The sequence below is a fragment of the Fusarium fujikuroi genome, chromosome FFUJ_chr01, assembly GCF_900079805.1.
Source record: "Fusarium fujikuroi IMI 58289 draft genome, chromosome FFUJ_chr01".
Lineage (NCBI taxonomy): Eukaryota > Fungi > Ascomycota > Sordariomycetes > Hypocreales > Nectriaceae > Fusarium > Fusarium fujikuroi.
In genome coordinates this window covers 4,499,997-4,519,270 of record NC_036622.1, presented here as the reverse complement: position 1 = coordinate 4,519,270, position 19,274 = coordinate 4,499,997, and the positions used below count along the sequence as shown (strand labels likewise).

At 49.6% G+C, this 19,274-nt stretch overlaps 4 protein-coding genes; 1 reads left to right on the top strand and 3 right to left on the bottom strand.

The window, feature by feature from the left end:
- Positions 1-574: 574 nt before the first annotated feature.
- FFUJ_00701 (uncharacterized protein) lies at positions 575-2,134 on the bottom strand (the record flags this gene model as incomplete). Its single annotated transcript, XM_023572129.1, has 1 exon — positions 575-2,134. The coding sequence occupies one exon, from the start codon at positions 2,132-2,134 to the stop codon at positions 575-577; it is 1,560 nt and encodes a 519-aa protein (XP_023424798.1).
- A 3,923-nt stretch (positions 2,135-6,057) lies between these two features.
- Positions 6,058-8,738, bottom strand: FFUJ_00702 (uncharacterized protein; the record flags this gene model as incomplete). XM_023572118.1 has 3 exons in its annotated part: positions 6,058-7,970; positions 8,020-8,250; positions 8,303-8,738. 3 exons carry the CDS (start codon positions 8,736-8,738, stop codon positions 6,058-6,060), a joined length of 2,580 nt encoding a protein of 859 aa, XP_023424797.1.
- A 1,040-nt stretch (positions 8,739-9,778) lies between these two features.
- FFUJ_00703 (MRD1-like protein) lies at positions 9,779-12,613 on the bottom strand (the record flags this gene model as incomplete). XM_023572107.1 has 3 exons in its annotated part: positions 9,779-11,281; positions 11,492-12,331; positions 12,383-12,613. 3 exons carry the CDS (start codon positions 12,611-12,613, stop codon positions 9,779-9,781), a joined length of 2,574 nt encoding a protein of 857 aa, XP_023424796.1.
- A 3,969-nt stretch (positions 12,614-16,582) lies between these two features.
- On the top strand, positions 16,583-17,254 carry FFUJ_00704 (probable dynein light chain type 1; the record flags this gene model as incomplete). XM_023572096.1 has 7 exons in its annotated part: positions 16,583-16,640; positions 16,694-16,716; positions 16,780-16,813; positions 16,876-16,910; positions 16,967-16,993; positions 17,045-17,114; positions 17,190-17,254. 7 exons carry the CDS (start codon positions 16,583-16,585, stop codon positions 17,252-17,254), a joined length of 312 nt encoding a protein of 103 aa, XP_023424795.1.
- Between the last annotated feature and the right edge of the window lie 2,020 nt (positions 17,255-19,274).

The following is a 19,274-nucleotide window of genomic DNA, read 5'->3' as shown; positions in this document are numbered from 1 at the left end:
CGACCAAGTTGAACGATAAGCTGGTGAACCAGCCTCAAAGGCTCCCAGAATCACTCTCACCGCACCGTGTTAGAGTGACTGCCGAGATGATCATATTACAGTCCACTTTAACACATTCACCAGAACAACAAACACGTTTCACTTCACTAAACACAGAAATCGATGCGAACTATTTTGGAATTTTTATCTCAAACTCTGGTTCCTTAGATTCCCGCGTATCCCATCGCCCACCGGCAAAGCACCCAACCAAAAGCAAAATCATAACGCTGCATTAAATCATGTGCACATGCCGAAAGAAATTGGCCTACCTCTTCTCTCCCCCCTTTCTCCAACGCCCATAGACACTGAGAGAAAAGGGGGGAGGTGAGAGGCGCATAAAATCAGATTGGTATCTATATATCCAACGCCGTGAAATGCGACCGGCGCCCCTTTTTTGCTGTGTTGTAAACCCTATACCTGCATCTCTCGGAGATGAGGAACACGAAGCCGTCTATATATACTTGAGAGACGAAGGAAGGATGGTGAACCTTGACAGTATAATAACATATATCAAGGAGTAGGGTTATTGAGTAACCTAGAAGTTACCAAACACCCAGTTTTGGCGGCGGCGGAGGAATGGCGTGGGAATGGGAGGACCATCGCTCTGTGTCTGAGAGGGAGCGCCGCTGCTGGTGGAGGAAGTATCCTCGCGGAACTCGCCGCCGGGCATTGTATGTTGGGGAGCGTTAGCTTCTCCCGAGGAGGTTGGTGTATTAATGTGTGTGACGATGGTCTTGATGACTGTGGAGGGCTGAGGTTGTTGCTGCTGGTCACCACCAGTAGGTTGTTCCTTGGGTCGGGTGGTGTAGAGAGTCTCGTAAACAGTCGAGGCAGTTGGTGGTGTAGGCACAGCATCGGAGGGATGAGAAGTCTTGCTTCGGGTGACAAAGGCTGTTGTTGTGATTGTCTTGGTGCTGGGTCCTGCCTCTGTAGGCTCAGGTTCGGGCGTAGCAAGAGACTCAGCGGGCATGGTAACATAGACAGTGCTGATAATGGGAGAAGGCTTCACAGTCGCTGTGACAGTAACAGTAGCCACGCCACCACCATTGCCAGCGCCTCCGTCGACGGGTGCAGTAGAGGTAGGCTTGACAGCAGTTGATGAAGGAACAGTGTCGTCGCCTTTGCTGCCATCAACGTCGACCTGGAAGTTGGACTTCATCTGATCCTCGATGCCAGCAGAGTAAATGTTCTGATTGTCGACCCATTCAAGAGTTTGTAGGTTCTTGGCAGCGAATGGTTCGGCGTCAGGTCCAGTAATCTTGATGTCGATAACACTCGAGTAACTCTCGTTGCGGGCGATGGCATCCATGGTGAAGCCATTGGGATCCTTGTCACCGCGCATAAATGTACCAGCCCAGGGAAACTTGCCATTCTTGGTGGCCTCCATGTCAATCTTGTCCTTGTTCAGGTCGGGCCAGTCCCAGTACCAGTAGATGGTGTAAATGTCACCAGTCTTGAGGTTGTCGGGCAGCTTGATGTCGGACTGGCAGGCCAGCTCCTTGGTGGAGAGAGCGCCTTGAGGAGCGAGTTCGCTAGAGCGCTCAGTGCTGAGTTCACCAGGGTTTGGCTGATAACACTGGCCATCGTCGTAGTTGCGCGTGGCGAGAAGCTTGCCACGCTTGTCACCGCCTGTGCCTTGCTTGTTCCAGAGAAGATGAACGTCAAAGAGCTTCTCCTGCTCCTTGGGTTGAGTGGTGCCATAGAAATAGATAGTGCCGCGGTTTCTGGGCTTGTTGGGCTGGTTTTGAGGAAGGGTTGTGTGGCCATTCTCAAGATGCATAATAGCAATGTAATCGCCAGGGGCAGCCTCGAGCATGGGATATTGAGGCTTCTTCTCAAGCGGGAACTTGTTGAGAATTTCTTCGCCAGAGTAAGCGGACTGGCCTGACTGAGGAAGAATGTTCTGGGGAATTGTGTCGGTGAATGGAGGATTCGTAGAGTCGCGAGGCACATATCCACGAGGGTATCCTATGTTCCCAAACATTGTGCCATTTCGAGCGAGCTTGTAGGCATACTCAACCCAGGAGTGCGCCAGGGCTGGAGAAATGAGCGTTGTACTCGCAAGAGCGAGACCAGAGGCCTGGAAGAATTTCATGCTGAATACTGATGTTTCGTAAGGTTTTTTAGTGGTATTTTGCTGTCGCAAAAATGCGAGTTGGTCGTTTTTCTTTTTCTTGTGTTGAAATAAAATTGCAATGATATTTCGAAAGGAAAGTTGACGAAGAGTGAACTCCGGGGAGGAGAATGAATGCGTCGCGTTTTATGCACCAAGGAGCGGAAGAGAGGCAAAGCCCGTCACTATGGAAATCCGCAGATGATGTTGCTATTGTTGATGAAAAGGGAACAATTGTTGTGTGCGAGCGAGCAGTGAATAGGGCTTTGTGGTGTTAAATGGTTGACAGCTGGCGAACACTGGCAGAGTGTGAGTGGCCTTGGTTGACAGGCAACGAGCGGTGACTGAACACTGACCAATAACGAACACTTCAAGCTATCAATGAAAGAGCCTTGAACCTCTGCAATCAATGGTGATTGTGGTGTGTTTGACTTGGGTTGCAGTGTAAGGTATGTTGTTGGAAGACTGAGCGAGCGCCGGCGCAGGTAAAGTGTTGATGATTTGGTCAGTCCTGCTGAACCTCAAGTGAAAGAGGGGAACACAAGGAAAGAAATTTGTTCAATGAAAAAAGAGAAGAGAGAAGGAGAAGAAGAAGAAGAGAGAGAGAGAGGTGACAAAGGAAAAAGGAGAGAGAGGTTGTATACCGCTTGCTCTAGTTCAGCATCTTTGGTGTTCGTGAATCACGAACGACAAAACGGGTGATGCGTGTCAATTTGTGATCCGAGAGCGCAGGAGCTTAACGTCAGAGGCTCTTACAGCCAAGAGATCACGACAGCGAACGGATGTTATAGCTTGGATCGGATGGGAGGACGAGTGGTGATGTAGAGATTGCACGAGATAGGGACAATCAAGAACACAAGCAAGTGGGGGGTGTTTCGTAGAACTCAAGTGAGGTAGACAGACACAAGTAATGCACGGCAATCAAGCAGAGATGGCAAGCAGGCACCCGAAGGACGAAACACTCTGTTCTTTCAGTCTGGAGAGAAACATGAGATCTGGGACGGGGGATGTGAGGCATTGTATATCCCCCTGGTGGCCCCAGGACCTATCGTTAGGCATCATATTGCGGTCCAGGAAACTGGCCTCGTACAGGCGGAGTCGAAACGCGGACGGGAAGAAGAGAGAGATGCAGGCATGCAAGGCACGATCATGGCAGGACAGGGCAGGGGAGAAAGACGAGGCGCGGCTAAGAGCATGTCATTGTTGAGATGGTGCAGAGCTTGGCGTAGCATCAGCTAGTTCATCTCATCGTATCGCGCATATCTGATCGCGGCAGCTCATACATGGGCATAATACAGCCACTATGGCGCGTTTAGACTGGGAATGCGGGCATAGAAACAGGAGCACCAAGATCATGTTCGTCGCAGCGTCGTCTGGGGAAGCGCTCAAGGGGGCACAGACTCTGTCCCAAGAACCACTCAACAGAATATGAGCTCTGTAGCCCAGCGCAAGGGTAAGGATCCCAGGCTGAGAATAGATGTTTCCCACGAAAGAGGAACGTTTCGAAACTGGGATCCTGATAGCCGCCTGAATGGTCAAAGAGTATCGTGTCAATAGCTCAGGCAACGCGTCTGGGTCGAGACTCACAGCCCAGCGGTGGTTGGCTATCCACAGAGACGGGATAGTTCAATTCAAAGCGAAAACAAGGATATAGCTGGTCTAGAGTCTTCAAAATAATGCCTGTAGTAGACTAATCTGTTGCCGGGATTATCAAGATAGAACGAGAGAGAAAATAGTATGAAACGTCTGGATGCGAAACCAATCGGTTGGATGTCGTTGCTCGGTTGGCGCCCACACAACGCGGGCGTCTAAGGAAATTAACTGGCGACGGTTGCAAGCGCGGCTGTACCTTTTTTAGCGGCCAGGGACCAATTGGCTGTGGCTTGTGCTCTAGAAATGATCGGTGCAGGGATTGGAGACAGGGGCTGGTTCGCTGTAAATTTAGCAGACAGCAGTAAAGAACGGGTATTGCTGCCTCAGAATTGCGTGGACTGGCCAGTCGCCTGAGGCCTACCGTCGTAGCCAGTACCACTTCTTCGCTTAAGCTCAGTGCCTAATCAGTTGTGGTCTTGGGCCAAGGCTACGGTGAGAGAGTGAGAGTGGCTTACCATCCATCAGTTGAAGATCTATTTTAGACGCCTTTGTTGGTCATGACTATTATCTCTCAAATTTATCTATATGAAACCGCAATATCCTCTTTTTTCTTCTTTTTCTGTTACTTTCTCAATCTCTCTCATTTATTTACTGATTAGTAGTCGTCATCGTCCCACAAGGTCATCTTCACGGTCGCTATAAAATTATCGCTGCATTGACGACCTTGTCTGATCAAGCGCCCGCCCGACTCAACTCCACCAGAATATGATGATGACGAGGCCAGCAAATATCTTGGAAATCTCGTGTTGAACCTTGACGAGGTCGCTCAGCTTGTGACCGTACATTTTTTTTTTCTGTCTGGTGGTCTCTTTGTTATGAGCTGTTTTCTCGTATATTTCCTTCTTAATGACATGCTGTTCCTTGACTCATCTCCACTGCTGAACCCTCAAATGCAATGCATGCGATGTCTCGTCGTACACAACCATCCATACCAGCAAACATCAAAAGAATTCTATATTGCTCATTTCATCCAACTAGGGACTGCTTCAGTAACCGATATTCTCCTCCTTTAACATATCTCAGCTGTTCAAGGCATATTCACTCCTTCAGTGCGTCCCTTCAATATCCAACCCTCAACTCGATTCAACCTCAACACCAAATCACACATCGTCAACTCCTTCAAATGAATATCGAATTCGTCTGCACTAACAATAACAAACCTCCTTCACTCCTCGGAAACTCCATAAATCTATCGTCTGAATATTCAATACCTCCGCACCCCCTCAAACTCACTCATCCCTCATCCACGCCCCTCCCTTGACATATTCTCCTCACACGCCCTCTCTGTTCATTCGGTCTTTGGACGTCTTTTTGAGAGAACAACACACGTCAAACACCCAACTATAAACTTGCAAGCACTAAAAACTTCATCATCTTCAGAACATACACCGTAATTACAATATCAAACTCATTTCAACAGCTCACGTGCCTGTGACTGTAGCTAAGTAAGGTATCTCGTTCCATCTCCATTCTTCAATGGCTTCTCTCAATGTCTCACTTCCCCATCCTTTCTCACCCTCCATCTTTCCCTCTCTTACTCCTTTCAGCTTCTCCAAGTTTAGCTTCCGCAATTATTGCTTTTTCGACGTAGATGGCGTGCACAGACTATTTGGGTCGTTTTTTTACTCCTTCAGATTACTTACCTGTAGTCCACCTACGTAAAGGGAACGGAAAAACCGTTGTTTCACACCCTCGGAAGCTTTATTCAATAACCCAATCTCGAGTGGATCGAGATGAAGAAACGCTAAATTCCATCGTCGCCATCTAAACCTTCACGGCGCAGATCCTCCTGGTGCCTGCATGCGCTGTTTACCTTAGTCTCTGTTGCTCATGTAGTGATCGACCAACGAACCTGTCACTCTAAACTCTCTTTTAGCCACTGATGAGCTGAATTCTGAGACGTCATGAGGAATTTCACTGAAACTGATAATCATTTCCCTACGCGGACATTGAATAGCCACATCCATAAAAAAGAGGCATCACAGTGAAGGCGAAAGGTGACGAGTTGGATGAACTGATTAATTTGATTCTGTAATCTTCCTTGAACTACCAAACGATATACTTGTCGTATCTATAACGAACTTGGTATTACTGTACTCTCATAACCCAACAACTCCGAAAAATCATCCTGAACGCCACCGAGATTACCATAGCGTACCAACCCAAACCGAACCGAGCCAAATCCGTAACATTACATGACTATTGTGACATTAAACGCGTAAATGCATGATCCATCTCATCAGTGATCTCGTTTACCATCCTCCTGCTGCTGCCATTGTGACTGGCACATGGCTATCAATAGCATCTCCTCGTCTTCGCTTCATTGGCCTGGGGCTACCATCACGATCAGCTCCAGCCATAGCCCACTGTGATTGTGTCCAAAGAGCTGTCTGGTCACTGCTGGTCTCGGGCTTATGGTGTGATCCCCATTCTGGTCCACCAGTGCTGGCAGACCATCCGTCCAGCGCCGGCATGTCCCAGCCTTGTAGGCTATCTGGGTTATCGTAGCCAAGTGAACTAGACAGATCCAACCCTGATGTGGTCGTTGGGCTCTGGAAAGGGTTCACGGTGGAGATGACAGGCTTGAGATCTGCCAGTGTTGTTTGCGCATCGTAGTATCCCGCCGTCTGGCTGTGTCCGTGTCCATGTCCATGTCCAGCAACCGGATGGCTATCATTTGCTGTGCTGCATGTTGAGGGCATGAAACCAACGCCTGTGCTTGGAGGCATACCGTGGTCAAAGCTGGTCGGGTACGACGGCTGTAAACCTGCTGTTGGTGGAGGTGTAGCGAGACCTCCAGCAAAGGACTCGAACAGTTGAAGTCCACCATTGTTTGTCGCGGGAACATTTGGCACCTGAGCCAGGCTCACGCTGGGATCCCATGCAGAGCTAAAAGTCTCGTTCATCGCTGCTGTCATGTGCTGGTTGATTGAAGGCGTGGGCGACATGATGGCATCTCGCGACATGGAGGTAGAAGGATAAACGAGGGCCTTTTGTTGGTGGTAGCGGGACATGGGATCGTTGACTGTCAACCAGCGCCACGAAGTACCAGCCGGCTTGAATACCGGGTTGTACTTGTACCATTGGTTGGTTGTGTTGAATCGCCAAAAGACAATGCCCTGGCGGACCCATCGGTTGGAGTCGGGAGCACACGACCAAAGTTCTTGGTACATGGCAACCTTGCAGATGAGATCGCTTCCAGTCAGGTCACGACGAGCCCAAGAAGCGGCATCGCCGTCGTCCTCGGATCGCTTACGCTTACTACCAGAGCGGTCCAGATCGTGCTTCTTGCGGTCATCTCCCTTGCTGCGCTTGTCCTTCTTTCGTTGATGCTCGACATCAGGATACTGAACAGCCATGCTGAGAATGCTAGCCCACTCCACGGCGGGAAAGGGAACATGAATATCCTGACGGGGGCGCGAGTGGCAGTCACAGTCAGCCTTGGAGTCGCTGCAGCCCCGGCGGTGAATGCCGGTCTCATTGGTGTAAACACCTTGCTTCTTGTCATCACCGTGAAGCTCAGATGGGCGAGTGAGACGTGTAACACACTTCCATCGGTGGTTCTGGAGGTTGGGGTTTGTGATGGCAACCTCGACAAAACCAGTGAGCTCAGAGCCTGAAGGGAAGCGAGCATGCTCATGCAACTCAAGAGTAGCGCACATCTCAAGAAGTAAGCACTCCTCATCTCGAGTGGGGAGATCTAGAGTCTCGTAGATCTCAGGCGCATCCTTCTGCCATCGGCGAGTTACCGTCTTAACACAGGCAGAAGTGGTTCTATCCAAAGAGCGAGTATACTCATGGAGTAACACATCCTTTCCAAGTACACTGGGGCTGTCATCACAGTTGTTGTACTTGTTCAGGTGGGGGAAGGACTCTGTGTCCAGAGCGTTGTCCTGAGCGTCATACGCGATCTCATCCTTGAACTTGACCTCAGACGAGGAGACATAAATCTCTGCCGTCTTAGGGCGGACTGAGATAAGAGACTGGAGAGCAAGGAGTTGTGAGAAGTACTCGTAGTTGGGCTTCACATCAGGCACTCGGCCTTCAGCAAGAGCAGTCAGGACAGGGTTAGACTTGAAGGATTCTTGCTCCTCTTCGTCATAGTAGTCCTCAGAGTTTGTGGAGCCAGGCTCCTTCTTCTCTTCCGCAGGGAAGAGGAAGTGGACTAGTGAAGTCAGTATGAGATGTATATGAGGCACACGGCAGTGACTTACAGCATCGCAAGTCCTCGAAGAACTTCTTGACCACTTGCATATGACTTGAGACCTGCTTGCGTCCCATTTGCTCAATGCTATCATTGCTGTTGTCGATTCGAAAAATTTCTTTGCTGCCAAGGATAGCAACGCAAATTGTGAAGATGTACTCGCTGATGAGCATGTTTCGACCATGGAGCTTGCCACCCATAGAGAACTTGCGGCGGCCCATGTGAGGCATGAGAAGAACAGCTGAGTTCCATTAGTACATGTCAAGCATAGAGCAACGCGAGGGTATTCTTACAGTCAACAAAGGCATCCTCAAGCTCTGGTCTTCTCCAAACACCACCCTTATCCTTCTGAGTGTCTTTGTGTGCTTGTCGATTGCGGTACTGGCGGAAGGCAGGCCAGAAATATAGAGGGTTGACACCATTTCTGGGCCTTCTTTGGTATCGAGGCTGGTTTCTGGGTGTAGGCACGCGGTACAGGCACTCGAATGATTGTGAGGGGATCATGGGAGCTGGGAGGCTGACTGGTACCGAAGGCGAGATGCCTACTGTGTTGGGATAGCATGATACCATGCTGTTGAAGTTGTGTGACTGCGCATTGGCGGCCTGTTCACGTAGAGGCAGACGGCTGTTGTTGTGATATGTTCGTCGAGCATCTTGAAGATAGTCTGGTGAAGGTGTATAGCGTTGTGAGGACAGCACTGGCCTCGGGTGATAGAGTGATGAAGACATGGCAACAAGCAAGTGTTTGGCAAAGGAATGCCGACTGGAGAGCTCAATAAGATAGAAAGACTTGAACCAGCTGAAACGAAATGCCTTTGAGGACTCTACGAATGCAGACAATGAGTAGAACAGAGATGATGAGAATGTTGAGAGGAATTCAAGACGTGGAATGGTGGGATAGATGTATGCATCTGAAGAAAGGAGTGTTCAGGCACTGGAACGAAGAGTCACCAGGAGAAATCTAATAAACATCTATAAATCCTAGACTGGGGAGTATATCAGTGATAGTCTGCGGACCAGGGCTGGAGCGCCCCTCTCAACTCAAACAATCAAGATCAAATCCATCATAAACCATCCTATACTGTCCTAACCACCAAGGGTAATGGGGTCGTGGTGGATGGGGATGGGGTGGGGATAGGAATGTGTGGGAGTGGGAAGGGCGCCGCTCCAGCTCCAGCTTCAAACTCCAACAACAGCGGGGAACAGACATGGCTTTGCCCGGAGGGATGTCTGCTGTCGGTAGTCGTGGCGGCCAATTGTGAGTGCCTGCAGAAGCCACCAGCACATGGCAGCTTGGAGCATTGATCGAGGGCGTTAGCATGCAAGGGAGCGTCAGGGCGGGGCCGCGATATCTATGTGCTAACCCGACCTGAACATCAACCAAGGGACTGTGGAGGGGGGCGTGTGTCGAGGGATCTCAGAGACATCTTCAGAACGAACGGTGCAAGGTACAGAAGGTTTGGTATGTGCACAAGATTAGAATCAGACATTAAGAGGATCCGCAAGCTCCCCTGGCCCGTCGCCCGTAAACTCAGGGCATTGAATTCTTCTGTCCAGATCGGAGCCACCCCGAATAAGCGTTGCGAGTAATGCATGCTATCCGCTCCGCAGCGATCAAACGACCCTTGCCAAGGGAGAACGGCGCAGAGCTCATGGAGAGCGAGATCAGCCGTGCAGGCACAGGAACAGGAACCCTCAGCCTTGTCGCAACTCTCTCTGCCTCTCCCGTGTAAAGGCAATAGTATATCTGTAGTTTACTATTCCATGCTTCACATATCCATCTCATCAGTTTCATTGCCAATATTCACCCTACTCCTCCCCTTTCCAGTCAATTGCTGAAGGGCCACCTTGTTCACCTGTCCTCCAACCTTCTTCTGCATCTTTGCGATCTCCTCCTCAGCATCGACTGCCTCTGCCTCCGCAAAGTCCAAGACAAGCTTACGACCGAGCAAGTGGGTGTCCCTCAACGCATTTAGTGCGTTCTCGGCTTCGCGGGGAGTGACAAAGTCGGCAAAAGCAAAACCCCGAGGGGTATAATCAGCCTTCTTGGGTAGGCGTACCGATCTAAGCTGGCCATAGGTTCCAAACAGTGACCTGATGTCCTTCTTGGTCGCCTGGAAAGGCAAGTTCTTGACGATGATCTTGGTGCGCTGCCCTGCAGCCTTCTTAGCCTTGTCTTCCCGGCGTCTCTCCTCGGCTGCGTCATGGCCCTTGTGCGATGCCTTAACAGCCAGGACATGATCGTCAAGTACATGACCATCCATGACTTTGAGTGCAGCCTGGGCTTGGCTCCTTGTGCGGAACTCCACAAACCCGAATCCCATGCTAAGTGTCTGCCCTGGTTTCTTCGGGTCCATTTTAGTCTTAACTCTAGCAGAGACGAATCCGTCGAGAGACTGAAAAGCTTCAGCAAGCCTAGATGTGGAAGTCGAAAAGTTTAAATTTCGCACAAACAGAGAGGTGGTTTCCAAATCCTCCTCCGGCTTATCACCGCGTGACAGCAAGTCATCCACACTAAGATTTTGGACCGTCGGAGCCGGACGATCTTTTAGTGACACGGCTTGATCCAGTTGGTCGCCACCTCTGAAGATGTCACTTGGCGCTTTTTCCAAAAAGAGCACACTATCTCCAATCCGGCGATATGCCAGCTTCCCAAAAGCAGATTTGGCGTAATTGGGCTGCGAGAACTGGACAATGGCGATTGTCCCGCTCGGGGGCATCAAAACTCTCAGCACGGGCCCAGATTCCTCGAAGAGCTTACGGAGCTCGTCGATCGTCGTCCCGTAGGGAAAGTTTTTCACCAAGATGGCCGTATCACCCCGCTTCTTTGACTTGAAAGCTTCGAGGTCCACTCCATTAGCGGTAAAATATGCTTTGGTCTCTTGAATGACGCTCGTCTCCGCGATGGCCTGCTTGATGGCAGCATCGGCCGAGGTAGGGTCAAGAAGTTCTGATTTTGAAACACCAAGACGGTCGGCGACCGACGCGTTGACGGCGTCCTGGCTCATATACAGCGCATTCCAGTTGAACGTAGTAGCAGCTGCCTCTTGTTTCTTCCGAATCATGTTTTGTTTCTTGAGGGGCAGTTTGGAAATTGCAAACTCATCCAGACCCGTGTCTCTCTTTGCACTCGCAGGAATGATGTGAAGAATACGCCCCTGAAACGTCGTCCCGTCCATGGCTTGGAATGCTTCAACAGCTCCCGACGGGTCAGTAAACAACACCAGGGCGAACCCCTTGCTGGTACCTGAATTGCTGACTGGTAAATGAACCTAGTATTTCAACAGCTATTAGTTGATATCCAGACTAGTATAATCCTCAAGAAATGTAGTAAGATTGGCAACAATTCAGTCAATCGAAGCATCTACTAAAATATTCGCTCAAGTTCTCATCAAATACCGAAGTATAAGCTGTCCCTATCTGAGCTTCATCACGTCGCCTTTGTTTTGTAAATAAATAAAAGAAAATCGTCCGATACATACCTCTTCAATGGTTCCGAACCGCTCAAATGCCTCCCGGAGATCTTCCTGGGTGGCGCTGTAGGGCAGGTTTCGGACAAAAAGTCTTGATGTTCGGCGGATCGCCTCAAGTGAATCGTCCTTTGCCGGTTCACCCCCTGATGCCTCCATCGTGGTCTCATTCATCGCCACGCCAGTTGTAGCTGGCGGGTCAACAGAAGTGGGTTCCATTGCTTCGCCTCCCTCTGCATGATCGGTCTCAGTTATTGATAGCCCTTGCGCAGGAGTTCGTTCCAAGTCATCGGGATCAACAAGGTCCAGTAGTCTGTTTGTTCGTGAACGAAGCCAATCGTCATCCTCTGCGACTACTTCCCCCTGTTCCAGACTTGATTTCGCAGCTGCTTCTCGAGGCTCCACGGGTTCGTCGCCTGCAGGAGTTTCCGCCTGCGCATCAGAGACCATCCTTGCTTCTTTCAGCTGCGATGGCAAAGATTGAGAGACCAGCGGCTTTTCTGGTGCTTCGATCCTGCGCTGCTTCTCCCTTCGAGTCGGGATCTGCTCGTACTCATCGTCGCTCTCCTCTTCGGGAACAGCGGTGGCAGCAACAGCAGCAACGCCGTCACCGATACCACCCCGGACACCATCATCGAGCGCACCCTCTCTGCCTTCCTTCATTACGTGAAGGAACTCGCGTAGCTTCGGGTCCGCCGGTTGGGGCTCATCTCGCTTGCGCTTTCTCAAGCTCGAGTCTGACTCCTTTTCAGCGGGCTGCTCATTGCCCTTGATTGTTGTGGATGGTGTTGATGCAGCTTTGGAATGCCAGGCGCTCTGGCCTTTGCCTTTGGTGAGGGCGGGGTCTGAGATCTAGCATTCCATCAGTATGAGAAGTCAAGACATTAAGAGGAGTCAACTCACAGGTCGCGCAGTCTCTACAGCAATCTTGGACATACGAATGTAAGACCTGTTGAAGTACTTGACTGCCTTTGAGGCATCTTCGGGTGTCTTGTAGCCCACATAGCCAATGCGTCGCTGGGGAATCAGCTTGACATCGGTAATCTCGCGACCTTGGGCGGAGAAGTGCTTCCGAAAGTCAGCCTCTGAGATACTGGGTGGCAAACCCTTGATGAATATCCTCGATGAAGCCATTATGATGATGTTGTTGTTTGTTGTTTATATCTCCCGATCAATGGCGAATGGTTTCACCGTGGGAGTTGAACGCGTGAAGTCATTTTCAGAACTTGGGCTCTTTAAGAAGGGAGAGAGGAAAAAAAAGTTTCTCTACCACATTCTTATTGCCCGAGGTTGGGACCCAATGTTGGCCCGTGCACCGGATTTTCTAACAGTCCAACCCCACCATCAGCTTCCAAGATGCTTCTATATTCAGTTGTTTTTCTTCACCGCCCTGAGCTCAGTGATGGGAGAAATTCCAGCGAATAAGTCAAACGCCACTATAAACAGTATGACAGCACTGAGCAGCTACCTATTCAAGAATTTATATATCTCCTTTCTCAAGAAATTCTGCTCAGCTGAACATGACGAGGCTTTTTGACCAGTATCAGCCGTGAAGCTGAGAAATTCTGCCATGTCAGTATTCACTCTACAGGCAATATACATCAACTCAAAAGCGTACATCTGTCTACAAGAGCCTCATCACGGAAAAAACCACTTCGTATTCTCAGCTCCCACTTCACGCCTTCAAGAATGTTGGTGTGGAGGATATGGTTTTGCCTGCAAGACTCATCTTCCACACAAGACCTGCATCTTGAATGCCAAGGGGGTAATTCTGGAATCCAGTGGCTTTCTGGGCTCTTGTGATGCTTCTTTGCTTCTGGTGCTGTTGCATGTTTTCTGCCTTTCATCTTCAGTCATGGATTGTATTGTTCATGTCGAATGAAGGTGCTGTCAACCAACAAAGCCGTCGAGACTTCTCGACATCAGTGCTACACCTACCGCCTCTACAGCACTCGTTGACTATTGCTTCCTCGAATATGATTATTTCATCAGTCGATGAACTACTGAGTACCAGTAGCGGATTTTAGATCAGATTCCTCATCTCCGACATGCAAGTCAGATGGCGGGGCGTTACACGTTTGTTAGACGCCGATCATGCGCAAATCTCCTCGAACACTACGAGGCAATAAGAGCCTCAAAGTTCTCTTCGTAAGAGCTCATGATTCTTTGACTTGAGGCTGTCTTCTTCAGTCCTCACTTCATTCATGCTCAAAGGAGATTCATCATACCAGGCTCATCGTTTGCAGCAGTGTGTTCACCGAATGCAAGAAAATAGATCAACAAAACATCAACTTCTCCGCCTGGTTCCCTAGCAACTTGGAATTAACTTTCAAATGAACTTTCAAATGAAGTAGCGGTGAGTTGACATCTAGAAATATTCTTAAAGTTTATATGGCCCTACAACTCTGAATTTGGTTATCCGACATTCCTAGCCTCCCACCTTTCAGCTATCATTGTGCAGTCTGGCAAATATTGGTTCTTGGAGAATCGCGAACTTGAGATGAATATAATAGCTTCAGCTTCGTAAATAGTAAATATTTAATTAGAAGTGCTTTTCATATTCTAGATCTGCCAGAGGGGTGCTGAGATGTGCATTCTTGATGTGCATTCTGGCATACGTGAGATGCACACTCCACACCAGGAGCTCTGGAATGACTTGTGAGGGAATGCGGATGCAAGCCATATTCTCTGGAGAATTCTTGTCAAAGTTTATGGAGGGCCATCTGACTTTCAGCGTGCAGGAACACTCGGAATTCACAAGTATAAGAAGACCTCACTGCTCACTCACCAGTTCTTACACGAGTGTTGTTCAAGGAATACTAAAAATGTATGCCAGATGCATTTCACAATACCTTCAGCACCATATCTTGGAAGATACATTAGTCTGTCCTTACAATGGATTCAACATCGACTCCATGGCTGATCGATTGGACTCCAACACGGCAATAACACTCCGGAATTACGATCTTGGAACTCGTCGATATGTCACCGAGAACCCGATATTTCACCAAAATAATTACATTATTCCCGAGAGATGACAAAGACATTCGAGATACTGGACTGCGGTTTTGATCACAAGAGCTTGGGAGTCAGTCATGGTTTGGTGGACAGGTCGTCTTGAGTCACGTTGCGATACTTCGCCCATGACCCACGAGCAAGAGCTATCACACTATCCTCCGGATGCGGCAACAACTCGACTACAACAACAACAACTATTCTTCTTCCGGTTGAACTTTGAAGTTTATTCACGGTTTGGACCTCGTTTCTTTACTATGACTCCGGTGTCAATCCATCATTGAAAAACTCTTCATCACTTCTGCCACGGTCACTGTCACATTTGGCGACCGAAAGATATCGCGAGTTCCAACAAGGTTCTACGGCACCGGTTTCCCCTCAGAAAGAATTTGACGTTGTACTATCACTGGTTACCATGGGTAGAAGAGGTAAGAACTGCAATCGGCGTACTGATAGTTCTTGAAGCGAACTTCGTGGGCCATTTACTTTATGAGTTTCCGTATATGTATGACGCCACCAAAGTCTGTCATGGTCTTGGCATACTTTGATTCCTCTTTGGGCTTTGATGAGAGATGGGCGCAGGAGCCTACCTCGGAGGTTGGACCTTTTGTCGTTAAGCGTTTCCACTACAGTGTGGACCTTTGAACTTCTTGGAACCTTCGTGATAAACGTGGCGGTGCTGTGAGAGGCCTTGTTGACATGTCCGCGGATTTCCTTTTGTGGTTCTAGATATGCGCCTCTATGTGCCTGGTGCCTGTTTGACATGTAGTCCTGGCTTGAGTGTACTGTAATGGTCTGCAGTCAGGGTCAGGAACTCATCCGCTCATATGGAGGACGCCCTGGCGAATTTGCATCACCCGGGGGTGTGAACTTGGGATGTTCATGGTACCTCCCCATCAGTCGTGCCTCGTCTTCGTTACCTACCAACAACTACCATCTCCTGTGTGTTCCTGGTTGATTAAATTGGAGCTGTGCAATATCACCAACAGAACAGCTCAGCCGATGTGACGAGAGGTGTGATTCGGCTGGCCAGAACTCTCAATGAACTCCGTACATGATCGAGCATGGCAATACTCTGCGAATTGTACCCAAGCTCATGATCTGATGAACTGGGAGTCACAGTTCACAAGAATTGCGTGCAGAGTTGATGGTGTGGATTGTTTACTAACTCAATCACTAATGTCGAGGACCATGTGAGTAGGACCCTTGTTATCCCGCGTCTTTACGCCTTCGAATGGCTGAGCCACGGCATCTTTGAGTTTCCCTGCTTGCTGGTCAGTGTCCTTAGCAGTTGTTGATCTGTAAGTGTGAAGTAGAGCTTCAGCTTTGGAATTGGTAGTGGACGGGTCGATCCAAGCACAACATGTTACATAGCGACCGACTAAACCCAATAACATATTAACCCTAAACATACGTACAGAGTAACAATACTGAAAGTGTCAGCAGTTCAATTTCATCATGCCGGCATGGATAGAACAAAATTGGACGTAAAACTGGTTGTACAGGGTAGGCTATGTTGCAAAGATGGAGCATGTCAAAGGGTCCGGTACGTACACAGATAGCTACGGACGCGAGCCGCGCCGCTGGCGTCGTCACAGCAAAAAGAAGCATGCAGTCTGGGCCCCATCCACCATGAAGTGCCCGTGCGCTTTATTTCCAGGGCAGCTCCCACTGAAACCGACGCTGATGCTGACGAGGCTACAGCTTGCCCAGCGACAGCCAATCACGAGCATCAACACGCGACTGTACACTTAATCCGCTCCACAGTCACCACAAGGCTTTAGCATTTGCGCGTCTCATCAAGTCAATCAACGGCAAAACTCCAGACACAATCAATTGTAATACTAGTCGCTATTAATTTTACTTTATCGACCGAAAACATTAACGCCTCGTGCCCTCCATATATCCCGTATGTACTTCCTGAATGCTCTACGACTAGCATCCCGGCCCGTGTCCCTCAAGAAAGGGGGCGCACACCAAGGCGTCGTCGAGCGCCAGCCTCACGACAACAACTCAGACTAACAAGACTTCGCAGGTCGCCTTTGTTTCCTAAACCGAACACTTTCCCCAACCTTAACTTAACACAAGATGGCCGACGCTCACGTTCCCAAGGCAGAGTCTCCCGTCGCTCGGGAGAAGCTCGAGGGTAAGCAGCACCCCCTTTGGAGGTTGAGAAGCATCATACTGATATAATGCTAGCTCAGATCAAGTCCGCCGACATGGTGAGATAATCCAACATACGTACCGATATTCCGGACGCGATCGCTGACGAGAGAGTGCCAAAGACGGAGGATATGCAACAGGAGTCTATCGAAGTTGGTATGGAGAATCTATGACAGTTTTGCGCCGGCGGCAGGAAGACGAGGCTGACGTGACGATAGCCCAGGAAGCCATGGCCAAGTTCACCATTGAGAAGGTTTCCTCAACAAGTACTGCGTCCCCGTAGGCACACAGGCTGACACGCTATGACAGGACATCGCACAGCACATCAAGCGCACAGTTCGTACACGCCAAGCCTGTCACGATCGATCCCATACTTACAGAGTGTAGTTCGACGAGCGAAAGGGACCAACCTGGCACTGCATTGTTGGCCGAAATTTCGGTAGCTTCGTTACTCACGGTTCGTCAAACCCAACACGCCTATCTCCGACTCCATAGCCCCGGGGCACGGCTGGCTGGCTAACACGCTACGCAGAGACCAAGCACTTTATCTACTTTTACCTTGGCCACTGCGCAATTCTACTATTCAAAACGCAATAGGCATGGGAGAAATGGCTCACCGGTGGGGGCCTTTGGAAGAGCTTGCTGTAGCGAGAGGGACGGGTGTGGTGGGACAAGAAGGCAAAGACAAAAGCAAGAGGCAGCGAGGCAACACGATGGCTGCTGACTGCTGTATCGTCCACCCTACCCTGCTGGATCTGCCTCTATGTACGAGACGGGCGGCCGTGGAGCTTACGGCTGTACTAGGTTCATGATCAATAATGAGGGGCGCTCGCCCAGTTTTTCCAAATCTTTCCGTTCCTGGCCCAGCCTGATCCTGATGTTGGGAAGTTTGTTGCTGGGGGTGGCTGATCAGCCGTGACGGGCTGCCAAGGTGTGCCTGATGCAAGGCTGTTTGTTGGCTTTTAGCTTGAGATCGGAGATTCTGACAGCCTGGTGTGTCGTGTTCCTGAGACATAACTGTCACTGTCAGACATGGCTGTCATCGTCCGATTTCTTCAAGGCTGTCACTGATGATGCTGTTGTTGGAATAGGCTCGAGTCAGAGATGTCACTGGCGATAGCAATCGCCGATCATGCACGATCCCCAACATCGCGAAAAATCACGACCATCTAAGGGTCTAGTTAACCGTCCGATCAACAGCCTCGACGATCCACCTCTAGCCAGTTCACGTGGTCTCGAAGAGGCTACGAGACTCTTACCTTACTGTAGATGACAAGGCGCGGCCCCAGAAGGATTTACTTACCCGATTACCCACGGCGGGCAGTCTAAGCAGTGTAAGCGACGGCACACCCGTCAGAGGATGGCAGATGGGGACCTCTGGGATCGGGACAAAGTCAAATGCCTCGTCCGTCTTACCGAGTCGGTCCTGGAGTTCCGCTAGCTATCACAACTCACATCAACTCTCTAAGTGACTGAAGCTAGAGACACTTTCGGAACGGAGGCGGGGCTCCATATAATCGACGCCCTCTCGTTGGTGTTGGCGTTGGCGTGGGGGTGGGCGTCTATCAAGACGACGGATGAGGAGGGTACGCTTCCAATTACAGTTGCAGGTACAGGAACAGAACAGGAACAGAACGAGTTGATCCCCTCTTTGGGGGTAAAAGTCTAAAGAGAGGATTTGAGGAGTTTGGCTAGTGTGACGGGTAACTAAGAAGTTGATGTGTCATAACCTCATATGGCCGTTCTTTGTCTGTGAGAACGCCATCGAGTAAATGGAAGATCTTGGCTCATGATAAAAAGCGAAGTATCCAAAACTCTAATAGCAGGGGTACAGTATGATGTTATCACAGCCTTAGTGTCAGTGTAAGATCATCAGGCACTATAACAATGACCTCAGACCTGGAGAAATTGAGTAACTGGCTTAGAAGACTGGAATTGATCAACATCTGGTGATTTCTTATCTCAACCTCACTTTGAGCGATAATCAATTCACTCAAGACAGGCTCTTGAGGCACACACAGTATGAAGAGGCTTTTTTCATTGGAATATAATGGTCCGGGCCGCTGCCGTTAGAATCATCCAATAGCACAGACGCTCAACCGAAGAGAAGAAAATACTCTGATCAACACCATCAAGCCAATGAATGGCCAAGCCAAAGCCTAAAGTGACCGAGAACACTACGGCCCACTCACTCACACTTGTTCACCCACTGAATTGGGTTGCGTGGTACCCCTCTGTGAAGATCCTGGTCGAGAAGGGTCCATATGGAAAATCTCAAAGTTGAGAAAGAAGAAGCAATTGAGGGACCAATTGATAGCGTATAGTTGACTTTGGTCTAGTGTTTCCTAGTGAAGAAAAGACTGCAGCGAGATTTGAGCTCTCGTTATGAAGGAATTCCAATGATGATAGCGTCTGGCAGAGCTGGACGCCTGTACGTGCGGTTGAACCGGAAGATGCACCACATGCAGTGCTGCACCACATGTGCATCGCATGGCATCGCATGAGGATGCATTAGGATCAAGAGGTGCAGACGGGGGCGGTCCACCGGGCCCGATTAGACCGAGTAAGCCGAGCCTATGCCGCTCGGTTGAGATGTCTGATATCGTACTGTGTTGTA